Source organism: Polychytrium aggregatum, assembly GCF_025602895.1.
Source record: "Polychytrium aggregatum strain JEL109 chromosome Unknown BJ171scaffold_13, whole genome shotgun sequence".
Lineage (NCBI taxonomy): Eukaryota > Fungi > Chytridiomycota > Chytridiomycetes > Polychytriales > Polychytrium > Polychytrium aggregatum.
The window spans coordinates 446,937-471,577 of record NW_026516215.1 but is presented as its reverse complement, the minus strand read 5'-3'; the positions used below and the strand labels follow the sequence as shown (position 1 = coordinate 471,577).

The 24,641-nt window shown below is 58.3% G+C and overlaps 6 protein-coding genes across 6 annotated transcripts; 3 read left to right on the top strand and 3 right to left on the bottom strand.

Moving 5' to 3' along the window:
- The first annotated feature begins 294 nt into the window (after nt 1–294).
- Nucleotides 295–6,102, top strand: BJ171DRAFT_53694 (CNH domain-containing protein). Its single transcript, XM_053112860.1, has 14 exons — nt 295–465; nt 673–724; nt 961–1,226; nt 1,546–1,986; nt 2,206–2,337; nt 2,460–2,753; nt 2,938–3,207; nt 3,410–3,565; nt 3,750–4,293; nt 4,457–4,725; nt 4,907–5,018; nt 5,159–5,269; nt 5,444–5,527; nt 5,673–6,102. Exons 2-14 carry the CDS (start codon nt 709–711, stop codon nt 5,906–5,908), a joined length of 2,931 nt encoding a protein of 976 aa, XP_052967911.1. The 5' UTR covers nt 295–465; nt 673–708; the 3' UTR covers nt 5,909–6,102.
- Nucleotides 6,103–6,617: 515 nt separating this feature from the next.
- Nucleotides 6,618–9,497, bottom strand: BJ171DRAFT_53698 (pre-mRNA-splicing factor CWC22). The gene is made up of 2 exons (XM_053112861.1): nt 9,404–9,497; nt 6,618–9,268 (listed from the first exon to the last, which is right to left on the bottom strand). Exons 1-2 carry the CDS (start codon nt 9,429–9,431, stop codon nt 6,732–6,734), a joined length of 2,565 nt encoding a protein of 854 aa, XP_052967910.1. The 5' UTR covers nt 9,432–9,497; the 3' UTR covers nt 6,618–6,731.
- Nucleotides 9,498–15,080: 5,583 nt separating this feature from the next.
- On the top strand, nt 15,081–16,708 carry BJ171DRAFT_558365 (small GTPase superfamily; the record flags this gene model as incomplete). The annotated part of the gene is made up of 2 exons (XM_053113150.1): nt 15,081–15,101; nt 16,166–16,708. The coding sequence occupies 2 exons, from the start codon at nt 15,081–15,083 to the stop codon at nt 16,706–16,708; spliced, it is 564 nt and encodes a 187-aa protein (XP_052967909.1).
- Nucleotides 16,709–17,470: 762 nt separating this feature from the next.
- Nucleotides 17,471–18,501, top strand: BJ171DRAFT_499845 (ribonuclease H-like domain-containing protein). Its single transcript, XM_053110513.1, has one exon. It carries the CDS (start codon nt 17,527–17,529, stop codon nt 18,403–18,405), a length of 879 nt encoding a protein of 292 aa, XP_052967908.1. The 5' UTR covers nt 17,471–17,526; the 3' UTR covers nt 18,406–18,501.
- Nucleotides 18,502–18,611: 110 nt separating this feature from the next.
- BJ171DRAFT_422838 (rhomboid family-domain-containing protein) lies at nt 18,612–19,946 on the bottom strand (the record flags this gene model as incomplete). Its single annotated transcript, XM_053107566.1, has 3 exons — nt 18,612–19,045; nt 19,184–19,571; nt 19,791–19,946. The coding sequence occupies 3 exons, from the start codon at nt 19,944–19,946 to the stop codon at nt 18,612–18,614; spliced, it is 978 nt and encodes a 325-aa protein (XP_052967907.1).
- Nucleotides 19,947–22,888: 2,942 nt separating this feature from the next.
- BJ171DRAFT_499834 (uncharacterized protein) lies at nt 22,889–24,037 on the bottom strand. The gene is made up of 2 exons (XM_053110512.1): nt 23,202–24,037; nt 22,889–23,171 (listed from the first exon to the last, which is right to left on the bottom strand). Exons 1-2 carry the CDS (start codon nt 23,783–23,785, stop codon nt 23,108–23,110), a joined length of 648 nt encoding a protein of 215 aa, XP_052967906.1. The 5' UTR covers nt 23,786–24,037; the 3' UTR covers nt 22,889–23,107.
- Nucleotides 24,038–24,641: the final 604 nt, after the last annotated feature.

Sequence of the window (24,641 nt, the reverse complement as noted above, 5' to 3'; positions counted from 1 at the left end):
GTCTCACGGAGTCCATGACTGTGGTCGCCATCTCATCGGCCGAGTCCATCGCAACAGCGCGAACGCTGATCGATGTCCTTCAGCCAAATGATCAATCGATATCATTCAACGATGATCAATCGACACCATTCAACACAAACCACATATCATCCGTGCGTCGAGGCGTCCCGTTTCATAACGAGTTCACCATTAGTTATCCACACGACGCTCAGCACGCACCCGCCGTCGCCTTTGCCCCGCGAGCATCTGCCGCTGCCGCTGCTCAGCACGGCCGGGCTCGGCAGCAATTGGTCCGGGCATCGCCGAACCAGCCCTGTTTCTCTGGCGCGCGGGGCTGCCCATTCGGCGTGAAGTTGCCCGTATCGACAGACCGGGCTGGTCTGTTCGCTTGTCCCCTCTCCTCCGACTTCTCCTGAGCAATCCAGGTCCAGATCCAGAGCCAGAGCCAGAGCCAAGACCCTCTTGGTGAGCATCGTCTGCCACGACCCCATATCCAATCAGCGAGGAGGGGGCAGTCGACGCACTCCACCAGCGACATCCGCTTTCCCGGCGATCCTCCTTTGTCTCCTTCCAGATCCCCCCCCCTGCGATCACATCCGCTTGCAGCACTCCTGCCGCCCTGGTTGAGAGCATTCGCGGTCCATCTCACCTTGCCGTCCAACTCCCGCCCAGCGTCTGCCTCCACAACCATCCTCCACCGCCGCCAAGATGATGTCTGAAGGACGTACAGTATCGTTCACCTGGATCCCGTCCGCTCTTCAGTGTCGTCGTTCATCTGCCGGGACTGGTTGCAGCCCGGCCAGCCGCGCACCCTCGCAGCGAAAGGCGAGGGTGCTCCAACGCCATTGCGAGACATGCTTACCCATTTGCTCGCTTATCTGTGCATTCCCTGCTCGCTGTCGTCTATCTCGACCCCGGCCTGCTTCAATTATGACGGATGTATGCTCGTTTGTCGACCAGAGCTCGAGCGAAGGAAGGAAAGCTTCCGCGCCCGAAGCCGGTCCACAGAGTCCGCCGTCACCCGAGATTCGGTTTCGGCCAGCAGCTATCGGAGGGGCGCCAGGGGCAGCGCTTCAGCGACCCCATATGAGGCATTGAATCTGCCGGTCATCTACACGGCCATCCTCTCGCAGGTTGCGATGGCCTTTCGGGCCATCCTCCGGCTCGATACCCATGTCAAGGACTCGTTGGAGTATAAGGACTCGTTCACCGGGGCCGAAGCTGTGGTATGCGTGTGGCTATTCCTTCACCCATGCATGCTGTTTCGGGGCCCCTGTCGGCGCCTCGGCGATGGTGTGCCTTGGGCCTCTTCATTCGTCCATCCGACAGCCAGCCAGAGCCGCCAAAGCCATGCAGGCTCCAAGCGGGGTGCCATAAAGCCGAGTGCCTCTGGTGGAACTCTCGTTTGGCATGTTGCCCCCCTTGCCGCTCAAGCCCAAGGCCCACCTCCGCGGTCCCATCGTCGACAACCCAGCAACAAACCGACTCACTTGGCGTCGGTTCCTCCCCGCCTCATGTCTTTTGCTTGTTCTTCTACCGTCCTAGGATACTCTGGCATACATTATCAAAACTACCGATCGGAATCTCGCCATCCTCATCGGCCGAGCTCTTGAGTCCCAAAAGTTCTTCCACGATGTCCACTACAACCACCGTTTGCGCGACTCGCCGCACGAACTGTACCAGTTCAGTGTCTCGATCTCATCGATCCGCCTTGCCCGAGGCATCACGGCCCATAGCGAAATCAACATGCTCGAGGCCGACGGCATCGATTCAGCCTCGCCAAACAACGAGCCAACCCCACTGTCTCTCAACTTCACCGACGATACTCCCGTTGGAGTGTTCACTCTCCTCACGGATTGCTACTCGCCCACATGTACCCGCGAGAAACTATGCTACAGCATCGCCTGCCCGCGGCGCCTGGAGCAGCAAACTCGAGTCAGCAACCAAGTCACGCAGCTCCATCGCGGAAGCTCGAATCACAACAAGGTTCGCTTTCTGTTGCGGCTGCTTGGCTTGAACGAAGGACTACATGCTCGTCGACTGTGTCTGTTTTTGTTGATGTCGCCAATGCAATGAACGCTGTCGGTTGGGCTTATTGTGGCGGCTAACCCCTCCTGTGCGGCATATCGACTCAATCCCTGGAATGTCGGTGCCCTCCCTGCCTTGGTTCGGACTTGAACTTGCCCCACGATGGAACTGAATCAGCTATGGTCTGCCGTTGTGCCTGAGGAAGTCTTGGCTTCGACCTCGGACAAGGAGCGGAAGCGGCAAGAGATTATCTATGAAATCATCCACACTGAGCAAGAGTTTGTTGCGGACCTGGCGCTGGTGCAGAATGTAGGCTCTTTGTCGACTGCTCCTCTGCCTTGGCTTCATTTCCCCCAGATAGTGGTTTGATATGGACATTGAGCATGCTGGGTAGCCTGCTCACCTCCCCTTTCGACATTCTTGGTGGGAAGCTCTATGTCAAGCGACTGAAGGAATCGGATATTGTCCCGGACACACGGCGCGACGACTTTGTCAAAGAAGTCTTCTTGAACATTGGCCAAATCCATGCAATCAACTCCAAGCTGTGTCGGCAGCTCTTGGCTCGCCAAAGCGAAAACTACATCGTTTCCAAGATTGGCGATATATTCCTGGGCGTGGTCAACGAGTTCTCTCATTTTGTCGAATATGGCGCCAAGCAGGTCTATGCCAAAAACACCCTCGACGTTGAGATTGCCCAGAACCCCGATTTCGCCAAGCTGCTTCAGGTACATATCAAAGGATATGAGTCTGCCGTCCCAGCGCGACCGCCGACCCGCTGGTCAACCTGCTTCACATCTAGAACAGAAACTCTCTCCCATAGCTGTTTCACATGGTGTTCACATGTCCTGATGAATGTGGCATGTGTAGCTGTGCTTTAGCTTTAACTGTGGTCATCCTCTCGCATTGTAGGAAGTCGAGCGACACCCCGACAGCCGGCGTTTGCCAATCCAAAGCTTCCTGGGACGGCCCGTGACGCGGATGGGGCGATACCCTCTGCTGCTCGAGAATGTTCTCAAATACACATCGGAGGAGCATCCCGATCAATTGCTCATCAGTAACTCGATCAAGGTTATTCGCGACGTCCTGCAGCGGATCAACACCGAAGCCGGCAAGGCCGACAACATTCTGAAGCTGGCGCGGCTGCATCACAAGATTCTGTGGCCGCCGGGGGAGTATGAGGTGGGTGCCATTGTGCGGCCCATGCGCGCCGATACAGCTACACTCGGCAGTCAGTAGCCGCACTGGCATTGTTATGCTTGCCAGTAAACTGGCGGGTTTGAAGTCGAAAATGGCGATCCACTCACCGCCCCTTTATTTCTCTCGTTGCCGGCACATCTCGATTCGTGCGGCTTTGGTTTGGCTCCCACTCCCACCACCTCAGGATCTGCAACTCACGGATCCGTCGAGACTGTTTGTGCGAGACGGCACAATGACCTTCAAGAAAGCGGCGACGGACCTGTCGCTTCACATATTTCTGTTCGATCACTGCCTACTCTTGACCAAGGTCAAGAAAACCGGGTTCAAGGTGTTCAAGAAGGCAAGTCGCTGGGGCAGAGTCAACGGCAGCACGGCGAGCATACCGCCTGCCATGATCTGCCTTGTATTGGATACCCCAGTAGTGCTGGTTGTCTCTTTCGACTCGATGCACTCCGTCTAACGCCTCTCATCCGCTCTGTATGCGCTGCGGATCGCCCGTGCTTGGTTACGTCTCTGGCCCACAGCCAATCCCTCTCGAACTGCTGGTGCTCGGCACCGACAGGACGGTACAAGCCAATCGACAGTCAGCTCTCTTCCTCAAAGTAACCCTCGACCGCAGAGAGTCCTCCAAGGACATTCGCACGTCCTCGACCGCAACAGCTCCCAAATCGTCCTCGAGCCTCACCGAGAAAGGCTTCCCCGTCACCGTCATCCATCTGGGGCGGTTTGGCGGCACGTATACTCTGTATGCCTCGAGCCACGCAGACCGGCGCGCCTGGCGGGAAGCAATCGACAAGCAGTCAAAGGTTCTGGTCGACAGCCAACGGATATTCGAGGTCGTTACCCTTGTCGACACCAACCTAACCAATCACTCCAAGGTCAACTGCTCAGCGGCAATCGGAAGCCGACTCATCCTCGGCACCGACAACGGGCTATGGCTCGGTCCGGAGAATAGCCTCAACTTTCCGACTGATATCCGGACGGCGGCGTTTCAGCATGTCCTGGAACTCGAGAAAGTCACCCAGATCGAGGTGCTCCAGGATTTCGAGACAATTGCGATCCTTGCTGGTGAGTTGTGCGGCATGGCAGAGAACGCTGCAGAGGCGGTTGATCGGATGTCCATGCGTCGTTATCGGCAAAATACCGTCGCGCCAGTGGTCAATCGGTAAAGAGAAGCGTCCCTCGCTGTCGGGCAAAGCACTGAGCCATGAACTCTTTGTTGCTGGCATAGCCTCGACCCTGTGGACGTTTCCCTTGGATCTCCTCAACGAAGGACAGCAGGAAGCCGCCCAGAAGCGGTCCAAGAAGATCACCAGCCCCGTCAGTTTCTTCAAGCTTGGTGCATTTATGGGCAAGACCGTGATATGCACGGTCCGGTCCACCACGCTGTCGTCGACCATCAAGATTTTCGAGCCTGTGGACCAGGGCAACACAAGGAAGAAGGCCAATCGTTTCGCCAAGCTGTTCCGGTCCGGAGGAGATTCGATGAAAATCCTGAAGGTAGGTAGAGAGTGTCGCCAGCGGCGACGGGCACAGCGGTGTGTATGCATGTGCGCATATGATCCTGGGATATTGCGTTCGATCAAGAGCAATATGTGCAACCCACAGCAATATGTGCGATCCGCAGCAATATGTGCGACCCGCAGTGATATGTAGCCAGCAACTCATTCGATCATTGCAGGAGTTTTATATTCCTGCCGAATCAAGCACTGTCTATTTCTTGAAGAACAAACTGTGCGTTGGCAGTCAAAAGGGGTTCGAGGTTGTCGACCTGGAGACGCTGAGCAGCCAAGGTGGGCCCCTGCGTCTGTCTATCTGTCTGGCCGTCGATCTGTCTGTCTGTTCATGTTGGTGGGTAATTGTTGCTTTGTGGGACTCTGACCTTGCTGTACCTCGACCATTGCTCGCTCGGCGCTGTTCCGGAACATGACAGAGCTACTGGATCCCCAAGACGAGTCGCTCAACCAGTTCCGCAAGCGAGACAATCTCAAGTCCATCGCCATTTTTCGCGTCCGTGACGGAGAGTTTTTACTCTGCTATCCTGGTATACTGAGTTCCTCACCCGCCGGAGCGGAGTGCATCCTGTGGTACCTTGGCAGAGAGAGCCACAGCGAAACCCTCCCTCCCCAAGGCAACAGCCCGTCATGATCACTTGGTTGGATTGTTGCCTCCCGCTCACTTCGCCGCCACTTTCTCGACTTGGCGTTGGTTTGCACAGAGTTCGCCTTCTATGTCAACAAGCTCGGCAAGCATACCAATACCGAGCTGTTGATCAATTGGTCGGGAGCCCCCACGGCATTCGGTAAGCTCGTTTGCCTCCATCTGGTCGGATCGTGGATGTTCCTGTCGGCTTGCTGGATATGCCCCGTACTCATCGTCTCGGTTGTCCGCTGTCGTCGCTTTCTGCCCACCCACTCTCCACCCCCGAATCTGCCTTCCTCGAACAGCATATGTCCCACCATACGTCCTTGCTTTCGATCCCACCTTTATCGAGGTGCGCCATGTGGACACAGGGATACTCAGCCAAGTGATACCCGTCACCAACCTCCGGCCTCTCAACATCGACTCCTCGCTCATCCACGGCGTCTCCGACACGGCCTTTGATTCTCAGTCCATATTTCGTGTTCGTCCGCGGTCCTCCGACAGCCACAGCCCCAGCCAGGACTTGCAGATCAAGTCGTGAGAGCGCTGGGCGCGAACAACAGCCATTTGCTGTATCTGCTTCCATACCACCGTCCCTGTCAAGCCGCACTGCTGCTCCATATTCGACTCTCCATCTGTGCCCTGGCCGCTGCGCCAAGAGCGAGCCGCCGCCTGTCTGTCTGCCATCGCTTGCCCGCACCGCTTCATCTTTGTACCTTGCCGCTCCTGCGGCGGACTTGCTGCTCCCGCCTCTGTTTGCTCATTCCCCCAAGGCCCTTCTTGCCCTGTACGTCACTTTCTTCCTCCTCCTCCTCCTCCTCCTCCTCCTCCATCCTGTGCTGTGTTGTGCTGTGCTCTTTGCTATCGAATATCTCACTCACGATTGTGAACAAAATGGTGGATGCAATCGGTCCTCTGGGCGACACTCCATGGTTTCTCGATGTCAAGATACTCGGGCTGCTCGAGCCGCTTGGCCTCCAGGCGCTGTGAGCCCACCGTTTGGTCGTGACGAGTGTATTCAGATCCAGAATAAAACGGCAGCCCTGACTCAAAACAAGGTGTCCCGCTTGGCTTTGGGAAAGGTGCAGCCACACAGGCCTCTGACCACCAGCCGGGTCTGTGAGCCAGTCAAATAGTCAACTGGGCAACGGCGCCAGGTGCTTGATCATCTCAGTGAGACGGGCCAAGGTGAGACATGATCATTGCAAGCCACTGCCTGTCCACTGCAGGTGTATTTTCTTCGAAGGAGGAGGGGGGAGGGAGTGCGAGTCAGCCGCAAGGGCATGTGAATCGCTCAGAGGCACAGTGCTGGAGGTACACAGCCCCAGTGGCGAAAGGGTGCAAGAGGGATGCATACTAGCGACTCAGGGCGAGCGGGAGTAGCTGCGTCTTCGTCGTCTCGGAGAGCCAGACGGACTGCGTGGGCGGCGATTACCCGGGCGGCTTCGGTCCTGGGACCGCGAGCGAGAAGAGCCGCCCGAGCTTGATCTGGAGCGCGAACGGGAACCCGAGCCGGACGATCCAGAGCCAGATCCAGAAGCAGAGGCAGAGCTCGACCGGGAGAGCGAGCGGTATCGAGGTCGCCTTTGGGGACCACGCTCGTCCCGAGAGCGGCTGCGGGACCGGTGTTCGTCTTCTCGTGGCCTCTTGCGCAGCTGCCGGTCATCGTTTGAATCGCCGCCGGGAGATCGGCGACGGCGACGCGAATCGGGCGAGCGCGAGTCACGGCGCTGCCGGCGAGGAGGGCTATCGTAGCGCCTCCGAGCAGGGTCCCGCGCGGGCGAGCCTCGGCGCACTGGAGGTGAGCGGTTTTGGAATCGTCGTGGCGAGCCTCTCCGGTCGCTTGGTCGATCCAAGTCGCGCACAGGAGGTCGTCGATCGCCACGAGGTCCGCCTGAGCGGGCAGCCGGGCTACGGTCGCTGCGTGGGGATCGTGCGGCACGCTCCGGGACTCGCTCCGGGGCTCTCGGAGCGGGGGCAGCATCGGGGCTGCGGCGACGAGCACTCTCGCGCGGCGGTGGGCTGGGTGATCGCTGTTTTCTTGGAGCAGACTTGGGACGGCTGCGGCGATCGTTTCGAGAGGACGCACTGGAGCTGGATGAATCTGAGCCCGATTCCGATTCCGAGTCTGATTCCGAGTCCGAGCCTGAATCCGAGTCCGAGCCTGAATCCGAGTCTGAGCCTGAATCCGAGTCTGAATCCGAAGACGACGAGTCGGAACTCTCGACTTGCTGCTGCTGAGCCATGATCAGCTTTGGTGCGTTTTTGAGGTGCTCACGCAGGTCTTCGGTCAGACCGCCGAGGTTGATGCTAGTGAAGTAGTTGATGGCAAAGCGCGTATTTCGCGGATTGTCCTTGGGGAAGAGGCCGTCAAAGGCACCGCGGGTGACGGAGCCGTGCTCGGAGTTGACGGTAATGACCATATACGGGTCCTCGAGGCGCTGCTTCAGCTTCGGCAGGCCCATCGATTCGTTGAGTTCCTGCAGCAGGATCTTGATAAAGATACGGGAGCTCGAGGTGGTGTCTTGCTCGGTGATGCGGATCAGCGCAAAGACCTCCCAGGTGAGGGCATCGGAGGCCAGAAGGTGGGCAAAGTACTTTGAAATGTTGCGCAGACGGTTGGTCTCGTAGCGGTGGATGGTTTGATAGGTGCGTTCGAAGCACTGGGCAAAATTGTCGGCCCAGACTCTGTCGATCTTGGCGAAACGCTCGCCCAAAAGACCATAAAAGCTGATGTAGGTGCGCTCCTGGGAGCAGCACTCGATGATCATGTCGCAGACCTCGGACTCCTGGCCAGGCTGGATCTTCAGCTTGAGGATCTTGTGGGCACATTCTTCAAAGTTCAAGCTGGACATGATTGTGAGGTAGATGGCGCGACGGAGATTGATGAGATTGGTGTTGGTCTGGTCGTGGATCTGCATTTGCTGCTGAAGCTGCTCGGTCGAGGGTGCCCTTTCGTCACCAGCTTCGGCGTCGTCGCTCTCGTCGCCGTCGCTGCTCTCATCGTCGCCATCTTCATCTTCATCATCGTCCTCGTCATCGTCGCCGAGGATCTCACGCTTGATTTGCTGGTATCTAGCCTCGTTCTCGAGGTAATTGGGGTCGAACTTGAAGACATTGAGCCCATCTTCGATGCTGGCTTCGTCGTCGAGCAGCTTGTAGTGTGTGATCTGGTCCTGTTCATCGACCAGGTCGAGGTCCTCCTCGACAGCGGCATTATCCTTGAACTTGTCCTTTCGGATCTGGAAGAGCACTTCGACCATGTACTGGGTTCGCTTGTCGATCTGGCCCTCGTGGAGGATGCCGCGGAAGCGCTCAAAGACGGCATTGGTGCCACGCGGAGAGACCTCGGTGAGGAAGGCGCCGACCTCCTTCATGAAGCCGACGGCGACCTCGACCGAGTCGTCGGTGGGGTGCTCGAGCAGCAGCATCAGGATCTGGAGGGCGAGGATTTCCTGGACGACCTTTTGGTTGACGAGGTGACCGAGGAACTTTGTGCTGGCGATGCAGATAGTCTTGTCGTTGCGCTTGTAAGCCCTGCGGAACTGGGCTATCAGCCGCACGAGGAGAAGCTCGCCGATCTGGGGGAGCTTGGTGTTGATGACGGCGATGAGGGCAGCTAGAACAGGGGTGTAGGGGAGCGACACGGACTGGGCCTTCATGATGCTCCGACACAGCAGGCCACGTCCGCGAATCAGGTTTTCCGAGAACAGCTCCGGGACGATGTTTTTGATGTTGGAGGTGTTGACTTTGTTGATCAGGCCGTTGATGCTCTTCTTCAGGGCCTCCCAGCTCATCCTCTGGTACTCTGCGCTTGACTTGTCGGTGATGGCGGCCTGCATGGCGCGGAGCTTGGCCGGCGGGATGTAGGCACCACCCGCTCGGCCGAGGAGGCTCGAGCCTGCAGCGATCGCGCGGTTGGAGGACCTGAGCGCATTAGCGACCACATCGAGCAATCGATCCAGACGAGGCGGTGCAGGGGTGTCGAGGCGATCGCAGGGATAGAGCGGGAGCGACGAGAGAGCAAGGACGCTACCTGAGGGCACTGCAGACGCTGTGGCCATGGCGACGGCGGCAACGGCGTGGTGTGAACGGAGATTTCGGGAGAGTGGAGGGAGAGCCGGCTCGACGAAACGGCGGTGTGTTGTTGGCAAGATCTCGCGGAATTCGGGCAGGCTTTATGTGGGGAGTGGATCGAGTGCGGATCGGGAGTGGATCGAGTGCGGATCGAGTCTGGCGGAGAAGCCGTGTGGCGCGGGGTGGCTGAGCAGCCGAGCTGGCTGGATCCGGCGGGATCGCACACTCGATCCGGAGACAAAGGGACACTGGGGTGTCGCACCGCAGTGTGACAAACGCGCTGTGGCGAGAGTGCTGCGCAGCTGGCCGAGGCAAGAGCCGCCAGCCAGACCCGTGAGGCCGAAGAACACAGAAGCACGATGCGGGCGAGATGCAGGAGCGAGACGCAGGAGCGAGATGCAGGAGGCGGGATGCAGCAGCAGCAGCAGCAGCAGCAGCAGCAGCGTTCGGCCTGCGTGGTGGCGCCCAACGTTGGGCGAGGGATGCAGCACAGGACAGACGCGTGAACGGCAGAACGCAGGCCGCTCAGCAAGCCGCGCAGCAAAGGGCCAGGCGGACACGCTGGCGAACTGGGCCCAGGAGCCGAGCAGCCAAGGCGGGGAGAGACAAGCCGCGGGCAGCCTTGTTGCAGCCAAGGAAAAGGAGCGGCGGCCGGCGGATGGAAGCGCGTGGGACTGGGTTGGAGGGGGGCGTGTGCGATGTAATTCAGCACAACACGATAGAGTTCGCGAGAGTGGGATAGAGCTCGCAGGAGTGGGATGGAGTGGGTCGAATCAGCTTTCCGTCCGTGCTCGTCGTCGCTCTCATGTCCTTGCTTATCAGCACCGATTGTCAGCACCACTTGTTAGCACCACTTGTCAACACGGTTGTTCCCACAACTTTGAGCGACGACGGATTGCCCAATCGCACCCTTCTCTCGCTGCTGGACCGCAGTCGATGTTATTTGTTTCGTTGCAAACCACACACACCATCCCGCCAACCGCAGATGTTTATCATTCCACCTGCCGTATGCACTGTCACTTCCGATTGTCACTTCCGGACCAACGCCCAGCCCCCAGCGCCTTTGCTTTCTTCTTGCCACGAGCAGTGGCGCGCGCCGGTGCTTCAAACGCATGGCCGCGCTTGTGCGCCAGTGCTCGAGAGCTCCTGCTGCTGGTGTTTCTTCTTGCGATGCATTGTCGGCCTTGGCCGTGCCCTCGGTCGCTGCCGCTCCTGCTGCCCGGCCTGGTCGGTTGCTCGCTTGCTCGCTTGCTTCCTTTGCACCTGTCTTCCCTTGCGCTCGCTGCCTTCGTTGCCCTCGCCCTGCCCGTCGCTGCTCTCTGGCGATCCCTTCTCCAGTCTGCCCTGTCCTTGGGCTCCTCCCCGAGTCGCAAACAAAGCCCCGGTCTCCTGGTCCTTCTTGTCTTCCCCGCTCGACTGCTCGACCGCTCGACTGCTCGGCAGGTCTTGGTCCTCATCCACGGCTTTCCTCTCGTCGCCGACTCTTTCCCAGCTTCGTCCCTTTTTTTTTTTCTTCCTTTCCTTTCCTTTACTTCTCTGGCTGTCCCGTCCCGCCGTCGAATTACACCCTCGTGTCTCTTCTCTGAACAGCTCTCGCTCGCCCCGACGCTCCATCCGCCTGCCCTTGGGCTGCATCCTCAAGCCCCGACACCCGCCTTCCTATCGGCCCTGAACACACTGTCGCTGCCAGCATGCTCAACTTTCTGAAGAAAGGCAGGGCCTCGAAGCAACCCGCACCAGGCCGGCTCTCTGTGCCTGGTCCACAGTCGCCTCAGTATCCCAGCCCAAGCTCCCCATCCGAGAGCAACTCGATCCCCGAGCATGCCCTGCCCATCGGCGACTTTGTCGACAAGTACATCTTCGGCACTCCCACATCGCATCTCTATCCCATGGAGCGCAAGGTTGCCATGTGCTCCCACTTCATCGCCCAGCTCGGCATCAGCTCCAGGCACGTCCGTCTGAGCGAGAAGGACGCCTTTGGCGGCACCATTTGGATCTCGAGCTGGGGCATGCAGACGATCGAGCGCTATCTCTGGATGAAGCCCCAGCACGAGGCCGCCATCAAGATCCAAAAGACATGGCGAGGTGCCCGTCTGCGCCTGTCGATCCATCGGATGCTCATGGACGGGCAGTCTCTCGAGTTCGTTCGGGCTTATCTCGAGTCTACCAACGAAATCTACCAGGTATGTCGAGCCAGCCAGCCAGCCAAAGTGGCTCGCCCTACACTCGCTCCTGCCAATGTCGACATGAACTTGCCATGTACCGAGTCATCTGTGAGCAGTACTTGCTTGACGATCCCAACTCGCTCACTCTGCGACCTTGCTCGCCCCCCCCCAATCGGCTTCCCACAATCGGCTTCCCCAATTCGCCTCGACTCGTCTGCCACTCATCCCCGACTGACTCTGGTTTTCATCCTCAATCTGGCGGGCGCACTCTCTCGGCCCCGCCTTCACCACCACCACCCACCCACTTCGTCTCTCGTTCCATGGCGGCCAATCGCTATTTCCCCCCTTGCGATCGATCGGCATCAACCACTCTGTCCCTCCTCTGGTCCAAACCCACCTGGATCCCACTTGCCCCCCCCCGAACTGACCTGGTCTGTCTCACCCGCGGTTCCACGGGCTTGAATGTGCTGGGCACCGGACACGATTTCCTCCACCACTGTAGTCCACTAGTCCCCCGCCAGATCTCACCCCGCCGCAGATTGTGGAGCCACAGCGCACCCATCAGCCCCGAATCTTCTCTGTCCACTCCGAGCCTGTCTCACCGCCGGCCGAGTACATCCCCACTGCCCCAACGCGCACTGTTTCAGGGATCCATGCCACCTCGCTTGCACCCTCGCTGGATCTCACCCGCAACGAGGATCTGCAGGGAGGCCCGATTACCGCCGACGGCGATGCCATCCGTATCAAAACCAAGGTCGAGAGGCTGCGAAAGCATCTCCAGGCCATCTCCTCGCTCTATGCCACCTCCACACGGGCCGATCCGGTGAGTGCACTCTGCTTCTCTGTCCCCCAAACCACACATGCATCCCCATGCAATCTCCTGCATCCTCACTAATACACCTGTGCGGTGCATTCTCTTTGGGGCACATTGCATGTCCACTGGCTCGCTCACCTAGGACGACAACTCTGCACAGCGGGAATTCATGGACGCTCTCAATTCTGAAGAGTCTTTCCTCCTGGCCTCCAACCTTGGGTTCCTCAATGACAACACTCCCAAGGTTCGCATACGATTCCTGCGCATCTGCCATGTCGAGGCTGTCTAACTCATACCGGCTTCTTCCCTGGTCCTTCTTTAGCCTGCAATGGCTCTCGGCAGCGATTCACTCTCTAGGACCGGTAAGATCACCCCCCCCCTCCACCGCCTGTTGGAGTGTCGTCAGTAGCTCGTCCTTCACTCTGTTCGGCTGCCGAGTCACGGTCGAATAGTCTTGGAGCCCCTCAACGGGTCCGCACTGTGTGCGTTCTGTACCGGCACGGACCAGTGCCGCCGTCCTAGCGCTGCTTGGCCATGTATGTACATCCTAATATGATGCCGCCGCCACACAGGAGCTATCCCTTCGGTCGTCATGTACAACGAGTATGCTCCCAAAGTGATCGCCTGGTGAGTTTCTGCACAGACCGGCTCGGACAGATGTTGGCGCAGTCATGGCGGATTCCTTCCAAGTCTGACGCGCAGCCGTACATTCCTCTGTCGCCTTTTATGCAAGGATCGGAACTGTTCTCGACGACGAATACCCAACCGACGTCGACCTTCTTACGATCATATCGACCGGCAACGTGCTCTGCCATCTGGTCTGCGCCATGTTCCCAAAGATACAATGCCAGCTGCTGGGAACAGGCAACGAGTATACCATCCACAAGATCGTGTTCTTTCTGGAGTTCTGCAAGACCATTGGCCTGAAAACCTCGATCCTGTTCACCGTCGAGGATCTGCTGATGCCTCGCAACGAGGACCCCTTCCGCAAGTCCGCCCTGACGGTCTTGAGAACCATCTGTGCGCTTGAGCGACAGGCTCGTAAGAAGGGGTGGAACGGGCCCGCCATGAATCTCAAGGACAGCGACGAGCCCAAGCCGCAGTCTGCGCCGCAACCGCCCTTGCAACCGGGCCCACAAGCCTCCTCACAGCCCGGCCCTCAGGCGACTGCATATCAGATCGGTTCCGACACGGCGCATCCGCCCATCTCGAGCTCTCGCCGGGCAAACAGCGTCTCAAACATGTCTATGCAGACCGTCAGCTCACTGGGCTCGTCCACCGGCTCCGAAAACAAGCTGCGCATCGCTTCCAAGGCACAGAAGACCCTTGCGGCCCCTCCGCCTCCCCCCATGGGCGAGCGCCCCGTCAGCATGATATCGACCTCGCCATCGATTGCCCGGACCGCCACCGTGGGCTCGGTCCATTCGTTCATGGCTGGTTCCGACAGCCAGTCGATCCGGTCACGCACGGGCTCCTATACGGCTGACTTTCCGGATCTGCAGCCTGTGCCGTCCATCGATGCCGAGCCGCCCACCACAGTAGCAGCGGACCACACTTCGGGCGAGGCCAAGCCCTCGACCGGGAATGTCAGCGCTCCCGTGCCCATCCCAAGATCCCAGGCTTCCCACGCCAACCCCCAGCTGACTCCCCAGCTGACTCCAAGTGACTCGGGTCTGGTAAGCCCTGGCGGCCTCTCTGCCTATGAATCGACCTCTCCGGCCACGACCGCGTCGTTTTCGTTGGAGGCCCGCGGTGAGCTGGCCGATCACGACCGCCCACGCGTTCCAAGTTTGAATCGGCTCCTCAACTACCGCAAACGGCGTAACAATGCGATCGCAACTCTGGTATCCGAGGAGGTGAGGTTTTTTTGTAGCTACGTCGCAGTCTCTTGATGGTGGCGTAGGGACAGCCTGCGAGCACGACTCTCGCCTGTGTGATCGGCATCGGCATCGGCATCGGCATCGGCATCGGCATCGGCATCGGCATCGGCATCGGCATCGGCATCGGCATCGGCATCGGCATCGGCATCGGCATCGCCGCTGGCTTGGACACTTGGGCTAACACACCGTTCCTCCCCTCCCGTTCCGCTCCACCACGCCAAACTCTGCCAGAACAACTACGTCCACAATTTGCACGTCATCACCGCCTTTCTTGATGATCTTGCTCGACGCCGCCAACATGTCGCCGATCCTCTGGAAGGAGAAACCGAGGAGCTCTCCAGATTCATTGCCCTGCTCAAAGAAATCGACACCACTCACACCAAGTTTGCTGCCGAGATCAGTCTCGAGTGTGCCCGCGCCGGCTCCGCACTCGACTCTGGTGCACCGGGCAATCCTGAAAGCGTCGGAGTCGTCAAGATTGGCGCAACGGTCCTCAAGTTTGCCACGGCGATCCAAAAGCTGTACATCAAATATGCCGTGCTATCGCAGGCTCTGGTCGATCTCTTACGGAGCATCCTTGCTGCGCCAGCGCCAGCAGGCGCCAGCACACCCGACGAAGACGAGATGGCCCGCTTCCTGCAGGATCTTGCGTACGCCCCGCAATTTGTCCACCAAGAGTTCGTCTCGCCGGTTTCAACGTCGCTCGAGTCGCAGCACATCCAGTCCCACGCCGAGAGCCAGGACTACTATGCCCCCAACGACGAGTCGGCCGACCCGATGACGCTCGAGCTGATGCGTGTGCGTGCCGATGTCGGCTGGTACATCCGCTATCCAATCTACCGACTGTTCGAGTACAAGAACTGGATGCTGGACATTGCCAAGCCAGAGATCGAGCAGGTCGCCGGGCCCGTCGCCGTGCGGGATAATAAGAAGATCCAGTTGGGCATTGTCAAGCTCAATATCCTTGTTCAGTCCATCAGCGACAAGCTTTGGTCCAAGGGCACCGCTCGAGCCTAAGCACACTCGAGCGATCCCTACACCAGGCGAGCTCCGTACCTTATCGACATGACATGCTCATGTGCATGCACTGGCCCAGAGTCGCCATGAAGGTGGCTCTCGCAGCTTTCTCTCATTCGTTCGTCCGTTTGTTCGCCCGTTCGCTTGTTCTTTATCTCTTTTGCGCTTTCTCTCTTCGGGCGACACTGAAAACACTTTACCAACTGCCCCGGCCCTCGGGATTGGGAACTATCTGAAATTACTTTCTTTGCTATAGATTATCTGTTGTTAGTTTGTTATTTTTTGCCGTCGCTGCCTGTGAATCGATTGCTTGTTTCGTGTAGCTTTGTCGCCTGCTCTGTCTTCGTCCTCTTTGTCGTGATACTGTCGCTAATACTGGTACCTGATGCCGAGAATATGTTGGTGGTGGTTGCGACAGTGGCCGGTTTCAATGGCGCCGCCGCAAATCCGTCGTGAACGGACATTCGATTGCGGCCGACCAGACCATCTCTGCTCGTTGCGTGCTGTGACCGAGCCGCTTCTGTCGTTGCCGATGCATCCGCTGCTCGCTGCTTCAGAGATGTGCAATCCATCCATTCATCCATCCGTCTGTGGTCTTACCAAACCGATGCACACGTGCACCCAACCGGCCCCTGACCGAACGCCGCAGCCCAGCCCGGCCTCAGCCCGTTCGCCCCTCTCGTCCGCCCGAGCCTTCCGTTCATCTCATCATCCCATCCATCATCCCATCTCATCATCCCATCCCATCCCATCCCATCCGCCGGTACCTTTGTCGGCGACTCGTCTGTCCATCGGCCCCACACCCTCTCTGAATTACTGCAGCCATGAGCAGAGCTCCTCCCAAGGCCCGCAAAATCGCCGTGCTGGGCTCCCGCGCCGTCGGCAAGTCGTCCATGACCATCCAGTTCGTCGAGAACCACTTTGCAGACACCTACTACCCAACCATCGAAAACACCTTCCACAAGCTCGTCCGGTACCGCAACCAGGACTACGACGCCGAGATCATCGACACTGCCGGCCAAGACGAGTATTCGATCCTGAATTCCAAGCACGCCATCGGCATCCACGGCTACGTCCTCGTCTACTCGATCGCCTCTCGACAATCCTTTGAGATGTGCCACGTTGTCCGAGACAAGATTCTCAACTACACCGGCATCGACTGGGTACCCATCGTCCTGGTCGGCAACAAGGCCGATCTCTCGAACCAGCGTCAGGTCCCAACCGAGGAGGCCACTCGGGTCGCTATCGAGTGGAACTGCGCCTTTATCGAATCGAGCGCCAAGCACAACCAGAACATTGGCAAGATCTTTGAGCTTGTCCTGGGCGAGATCGAGAAGCAGGGCCTCGACTCGGAGCCGCCTCGGACCAGTGGCTGTCTGCTGATGTGAGAGGGTGTTGATCGGATGAGCCGGCTGTCGCGGCCCTCGCTTCACACACATCCTGTCCCCGAGGGACTCTGCACAGCTGGCTCGCAAGGATCCGGGTGATGGGTTCTTTCTTGCTTATTCCGTTTCTCGACCGATTGGATCGCCTGCATTTCGTCGCCGAGTCGCTTTCGATCTCCATCGCCGGGCCGTCCTTGATCCCTGTCGCTTGTCAACGCACTCTGATGAAGGCCCGGTTCCGTTGCGGCCTTTCTGCATGCTGCTGTTGCACCTCGCCAACCTCGTCACCCCGTCAGCTTTGGATCTTCCAATCGGTGTCGGCCCGTCGAGTTCCATGTCGCCCCAATACAGTGCATCGCTTTCCCTGCCACGCCAGTCGTCGACTTCATGGCCATGATGCTGCCGCCTTTTGCTTTCCCAGCATTGCAAACCTGTACCGCACAAACAGACACCGGACCGGGCGAATGGCTCGCCGCAGGCCGCCATTGCGTCCGGTTCCAGCTCCGTCCCTATGTGCCAGTGTTTCCGTCGCTCTCGCATGGAAACTCGCCTTCCCCCTCCCAGCTGCACGAATTCGCAGTTACTTTTCGCAATCCGACCCTCTACTTCTTTGCCTCGAGACATTCGTCCATCTGCTTGCTCCATCGAGGCCGAGAACACATCCGCCTGTCATGATCCCTGCATTTCCTGGGTCCGAATCGCGGCTGGCCTATCAGCGACAACACGAACATGATGCAGGTGGGCGTGGCCCCCCTGAAGAAGCATCGATCCGCCCTCGCAAGTCCTTGGCTCCTTCTCCATCTCACGCCGATCAGCCCCAAATGTTCCCGCGAATCCTCGGTGCCATCGTTTGCGCGATCCGGCTTCCGCAACGACGGCCCAGGCCAGCATGCATCCGATACGTCTCGTACAAGGCGTTCATCTGCGACACCGAAACGACCGGGTTCTCGCCGGGGCGAAATCAAATCATCGAGATGGCGATCCAGGAGGCCTCGTGTTTCGCGGGCCCGACTCGGTCGAACCCACAACATATCTCGCTCCTGGTCAATCCCAAGAGCCATATCGCCAACCAGCACATCCACGGCATTAGCGACCAGATGGTGGCGAGTGCGCCCGTCTTTGCCACCCAATGGAACCGCATCGTCGGCTTTGTCCAGGACCGTTGCGGACCAGGGGTGGCTCCCTTGATCTTGGCCCACAACGCAAAGTTCGATGTGAGGATGATCAATGCCGAACTCAGCCCGGCCCAGCGCCTGCAGCTGACCCATTGGCGAGCGGCCTGCACGTTGGTTGGGTTTCTGCGACCCATGGTGCCGCTCAAGAAGCATTCCCTGGCCGCTCTATCGGAGCACTTTGGCCTGTCGCCTGTCGTCCATCGGGCCCTCGACGACGTCCGTGCCCTCGACGAGATCGTGGCCCGGGTGAGCCAGGGCCGCGAGGACGAGATCCTGCAGCTCTTGGTCGCCAAGAGCTTCCCGTTCGTCTCTGATCAGCACCCCGGGTGCTCCTGCGCTGCCCAAGACAATGTTATATCTCGGTTGCCCAAGGACGGCCCGGGTCCGTCGAGACGGCCAAAATCCCGTGCCATCAAACATGCCGGGTCAGTACGCCCGCTCTCGGACTCGAGCGCAACGCATTCGGGGCACGAGCAACCGCATACCCGGGATGTCCAAGCCATCACACCCACTTGGCCCAGATGACCAATGCAACCGGTGCCTTGGCATGCGAATGAACGGCAAACGGACGAGACGAATATATCACTGTTGTTGTTGGATCGGACGGCGCCTGTGTCTGCAACTACGTCAGCGTCGGCGTCGGCGTCGGTAATGGCGCCGGTAATGGCGCTGCACAGGTCAAGTGATTAGCGCTGGCCAAGCGACTGGCTCGGCGCCTATGCGCCTTGCCTTCAGTTGGAGCCCATCTGGTTCCACTTGTCTTGGCACCAGGGCAGACCAGGAATGCAATTCAAGTACTTGCACCACGAGCAGTCGTCGCGGTTGGAATAGAAGCGGATGAACAAAACGACATAGAGGAGAACCGTGAGGGAAAATCCGACCAGCATGAACAGCCGCTTCCAGTTCTGGCGATTGAGGCCCATGCGCTTGAAGGCCGAGGGCTTGGTGCTGTCGAGCTCTTGATTCTCCAGCAGAGGCATCAGGAACAGGCCCGAGGTAAAGCCAAAGACAAACCCGCCGATGTGGGCAAAGTTGTCAAAGAGTGGCAGGAGACCCATCAGGAACGAGAAGATGGTGACTCCCAGCAAAACGAAAAAGTTCTTGAGTGGCTGCTCCACGAGGCTCCAGTTCTGGACCAGATCGATCATGAGACATGCAATCAGGCCTGCACCGTCGTAAGAGCCGTCACGAGTGTCAGTGGACCAAGAGGCAGAAACCATTCAGGACCGAGAGAGACACGGCCAGCGTAAGGGCCGGGAGAAGCATCTCCCGGATGCGGCAAAGGTGTTCGCATAGCACGTACCAAAAAGTGCACCGGAGCATCCGACCGAGGGAGTCAAGGGACTGAAGTTGGCACCAAACAGGAAGCCGCCGATGCCGCTGATCATGTAGATCAAGCCAATGCGCAAGCTACCAAACTCAGACTCAAGCCCGAAGCCGGCGCGCATCTGCAAGGTCATGTTGAGGGCGTAGTGCAGCACACCGCCGTGCAGGAAGATAGGCACAATCAGGCGGTACCACTGGTTGGGCTGGCCACTGGGGAATCCACCCATGCCGCAAAAGTCGAGCAGGGTACATGGCTGGCCAGGCACCGACGGGTTAATGCCGGGGATGCAGATAATCGACGAGTTGACGTACGGAGCGACGGGCTTCATGCAAGGGACATATCGGGCGCCTGTAAGGAGAAGTGTCTACGGGACCGACGAAAGGGGGGGGGACGGGTAGACAGAGCAGACGGGGTTGACAACACAAAAGGAAGAGACAAAGAGCAGTAAGCAAGTGCAGAGGTCCACACAAGACTCATTCCACACGGAGGCAACAGTCGGCCGAAGCATCAAGCAGCAACGACCCAATCGATCCGTCCTGGCCGTCCTGGCCGCCTCAGAGCCCCAAGCGAAGAAGGGACGTACTCCGGTGGTGGGACCAATGAGAAAGTTGAATGGGTTTGTCTGGATAAACTCGCCGGTGTTGTTGTAGTTGACGACAAGAGTGTAGACCAGGACGATGGCTTGCGCGAGCGACATGGTGCCCAGGAACCACGGCACAGTTTTCCACTTCTTCCACATTACGCTCTTTTGCGAGCGGGTGCTGTTGCGTCGCTGTGCGTTCGGGATTTGCTGGCCGGCGTCGGGCCCATGCTTGCCAAAGTCAGACTCGTGCATGTCGATGTTGCTGGAGGGAGAGGCCCTGTGATCATGGGGGTTGCGGTGGTGGTTCGAAGGATGTGGCCGAGACGAGGGGAGGGAGGGATTGGATGATTCGCCAAACGGGTTAGGTCTTATCGGGCTGTCGGTGATTGATACCCAAAGCCGAGGCATCGTGGACCAGCGGAACAAGCACGGATGCATCGGCAGAGAGTGTGTGAGCACAGCAGATCGGAGCAGCGTGGAAGGAAAGAGCAAACGGATCGGCTGTTTAATGAACCGGGGCAACGATCCCAGTGGGCCGGGCGCATCGACGATGGTGGGGGTGTGGTCGGGTGCCAGCCATGATGGTGCCGCAGCGAATGGCCGAGCCCACAGGCAACGCATGGGTGGCAATGTACCTGTTGAGCGGCTCTCTCTCCCGCGCGGGGAAGTTGGACTCGAGCTCGTTTGCGGTGTAGACTTGCGAGGACGAGTAGGTAGCCATGGTGTGGGTGGATGGGGATGCGGCTGGGGGTGGACGAAGGCCAAGGACGGGCGACGGCAAACAGGGCGATTTTGGGCCGGCGAGGGGCGGTGCGGGGCAGAGAAGCGCCGAGACCGGCGTGGCCGAGGCCAAAGAAAATGACAACAGCGCCGATGGAGCGACCGCGAGGACCGCAGAAGCAGCCGAGAGGATGGAAGGTCTGTGCCAGCGATGCAAACAACTTCGGGCCGGCGATGCAAACAACTTCGGGCCGGCGATGCAAACAACTCCGGGCAGACAGATGAGTATCCTCGGGCTTCGGGCGAGAGTGCCCTCGATCGCGAATGTGCAAACAGAAGGCGAGGCGGGGGAGGCGAGCGCATCGCATCCCCCATCGGCTCTGGTCGCATGACTTTGCAAGCTCGGAGGAGCAATGTATCGTGCTATATGCAGTTGCTATATTTGGCGTGGCTCAATTACACTTCAATATAGATCTCTGCGACACCGCAGTTATATATTGCAAACTGCCCCCCCCCGGCTGCTGCTGGGTTGCGTTCGGTCGGGCCTCGTCTCCCAGCAGCTCGATTCCCACAGATGCACTGTTTGTTGTGGCGTGCCACCACCGCCACACATCGCCACCGCCTCGGCTCCAGCCGGCTCCTTGGCTGGCTGGGCGGCGCCATGTGACTCTCCTCTGACGGACATTCTCCCACCATGCCGACTCCAACCCAAACGGCTCCAGCTCCAAACGGCTCCACTATCAATTTTTTCCGGCCCCTCGCGGCTGCTCATCTCGGTCACCTGAAAGTCACGTCGAATGTGGAGCAGCAAAAGTTGGAATCCGGCCATGGTCGGTTGACGGCATTTGGTATCACCTTGAGCCGATTGACGGTGGTGGTGGGCAATTGGTGTGGAAGAATGACCAATTGTATCATTGTTGGAAGCTCCACTCCGATTGCGGACAAGAACCACCACCATCTGAATCTCTCTGGTTGGAAACCTAGTCAAGCGTGGCTGTGTGTCAGCGAGATGACATGATCGTTTGGCTATCAGGCAAGACTCACCTTGACAAGATGTCTTCCCACGACTGATTGAGCGAGCGATGCGTTTCTGGATCTGAATCAAGGACGCCACTGCACAGTATCTCTGCCAGCCCAAAATGCGCTGGTTTTGAGGAGAATTTTTCTTCCCCAAGGGCAGAACTGTCATGAACCGCGTTCCCACGCCCGGTGGATGGTTTCATGGGCGCCCCAACCCGTGTCCTGTTTCCTTGATGTGCAATGTTGGGTAAGGCACTGACATGAAACCTCCCGGCGGGCGAGGGAAACGTTCGGATCTAATCTCCCCCCGTCGCAGATAACCAATCTCCATTGTAGTGGAAAAAAAATCTGCGGCGAACAAGGACGGCGTTTAGAGATATAAACGAGGTGCTGTGGCCTCAGAACCAGCACCTCACCTTGCCTCTTGTATCCTGCCCTTAGCCTATTGAATACACTCCCCTTCGTCCTACGACCGTCCGTTCGACTACCATCAGCTGTCTGGTGCCAAAGTCCAGCTCCGTTCCTGACAAGAACCAGCCATCGCTGCTATTTTCTCGCCAGATGGCTCCCAAGAGAAAGACACCCCCCGATCCCGACCCGGGATCACCCAGTGACTCTCCTGTGGCCAAGAAGCCCACTATCAAATCGTGTCCCTCCTGTGGCCTGACCAACCATGTTAGGCCCTTCACCAAGAAGTGCACAGCCAGAATCGACAGCAGCCCTGCCTCGGTCGCTGAAATGGTCAGCCAAGCACCCAAGGTCCCTGTATGTGCCACGTGCAAGCAAGTGGGTCATGCCAAAAGCAACAGTTCATTGTGTACCAAGAAGAACCCACTCTGGAGCTCTACCTTGCCTGGCTGTGGCCCAAACGAGCAAGTCAAGGCCGACTACTCCACCGTCAAGTGCACCCTCGACGCCATCATCAAGAACGATACCTTGCACGACAAGATCGAGGAGACTGTCCGGGCCATGACACACGTGCAGTACGAAGCATCTCGTCTCCTGGAGCTGCATCTCAGGCGGTGCTTGGACGAGGGCATCACCCTCCACACTGTGTCGTCGAGTGAACCCGCGTTTGTTCGAAAGTGCTTCAATATGGTGCAGACAGGAACAGTGGGTGCCAGGACGAACACCCCGGAAGATGACAGGCACCTCCTCGACACATATGAGCTGTATCGACGTGCATGGGGAAAGTCGTGTATCCTGCCTCCAGTGTCCCTTCCAAAGGGTACTGGGTCACAGGTCCTTGGTTTGGCTGTCAAGACCTATGCAGTCAACTGCGAGACCCACATTCTTGATCGATACTGGTCTCTCCTCCGTCGATTCTGCAATCTGGCCCTGATTGCTCCCAAGGATGTCAAACGGCACACACACGTCGATGAGTGCATGAAGCTGATGGAGAATCCCCTCTCCAAGACACTCCTCGGTGATCTGAGAAAATCCTTCGCCCACCATGCCGACCAGTTGTATGAGTTTCGGTACGAAAGCCACCAGGACCTGTACAAAGTCGCACCAATTCTGGCCAGTGAAGTCTCTCGACTGACCCACCTGAAGGAGGCCCTCTTCATGGTGGTCTTTCAGAAGATGATCATTCCCAGGCTCGCGAGGGTGACCGATGATCTGAAAGGAGAGCGCGGACGGCTGAACGAGGAAATGTGTCAACCCATCCACCACATCGGGGCTGACAGACTCAAAGATCTCCAAACCCAGCACGAGGAGGTGTGCAAGCAGATCACTGTCAACACGAAGCGGATCAAGCGATTGACCGACCGGCTTGCCCAGACCAAGAAGCGACACAATGTCCCTCGAGCACAGTGCACCTTGGTCCCGCTCTGCGATGCCCGAGCCAAGTATGTCAAGCTCGACACCACAGCACTGTGGGAGATCCTTGGATACCAGACTGGCACTGGGTTCAAGTGGGACGACCTGAAGACCAAGGTCAATGGCACCACAAAGCAAGAGACCTTCTGGCAGACCAACTTCAAGCTGGATCCGAGACTCTTTGGTGCCAGGAAAGAGGGGAAGCAGCTCTTTGGTTGCGAGATCACCACCGATGGGGTCGGGTGCTCAATCACCACGCTCAGATACAAGATCCTGGAGAAGAAGGACCCTGATGCCAAACCAGAACCCGTGGACAAGACACCCAAGCTCACCCCCGAGAAGAAGATCCAGACCAGGGTCGGTCCCATTGACGACTCTCGGACCACATGGATTGGGATCGACCCTGGTGTGGGATCGATCTTCACCGCTGTCATTCGAGCACCCGGTCAACCAACCATCCAGGAGCAAGACGGTGTCAAGGTGACCAAGGCACAGCGTGCCAACGAGAAGATCGTGTCGTTCTCCAACAAGGAGTACCAGCATCGATGTGGCACCACCCAGGCGACCAAGTGGATCCAGAGCACCCACAAGATCCTTGGTCTGCAGAAATGGATGAGCACCACACCGAGCCCCAAGATCCCTGGAGTGCCTTCTTTCTTACGAGATATTCGCCATGTGTTCGATGGAGACATGCTGGAGAAACAGCTGTACTTCAGCCTGACCCGGCGACGGCGATTCAAGCGACTCGATCTCTACGGCAAGCGACAGCGCACTGTCCACGAGATGTGCAAGCAAGTCATCGACCAGGCACCAAAGGAGACCGAAGTGGTGATTGCCTTTGGGAATGCCTCGTGGAAACAGGGGAAGGGATATGCTTCCAGTCCCAGGAGACTCAGGTTTGCCAAGTACTTTGAGCAATTCCACCATCACCAGAGACGCCCACCAGACCGATCCGTCTCCAAGATCCATGTGTGCTCGGTGAACGAGTTCAACACATCCCAGGTGTGCTCACACTGCCGGGAATTCAAGCGACTTGAGTCACCCGAGCATCTTGATATCGATTCACCATGGAGTTGTCCTGAGAGTCGAGTTAATGCATCACACAAACACATCGAGACATCAATGCCTCACGGAACATGATCTCGGTATGCCAGTCGATCATCGCCACAGGAGATCGGCCGGGTGTATTCAAGACTGTGCTCCCGAAACCAACAAAGAGATTGCCAACGAAGACAGGAGTGCAATGCCATGGCCTACCCGCTGGGCCTACAGTCAGTCAGCGGGGTTCAG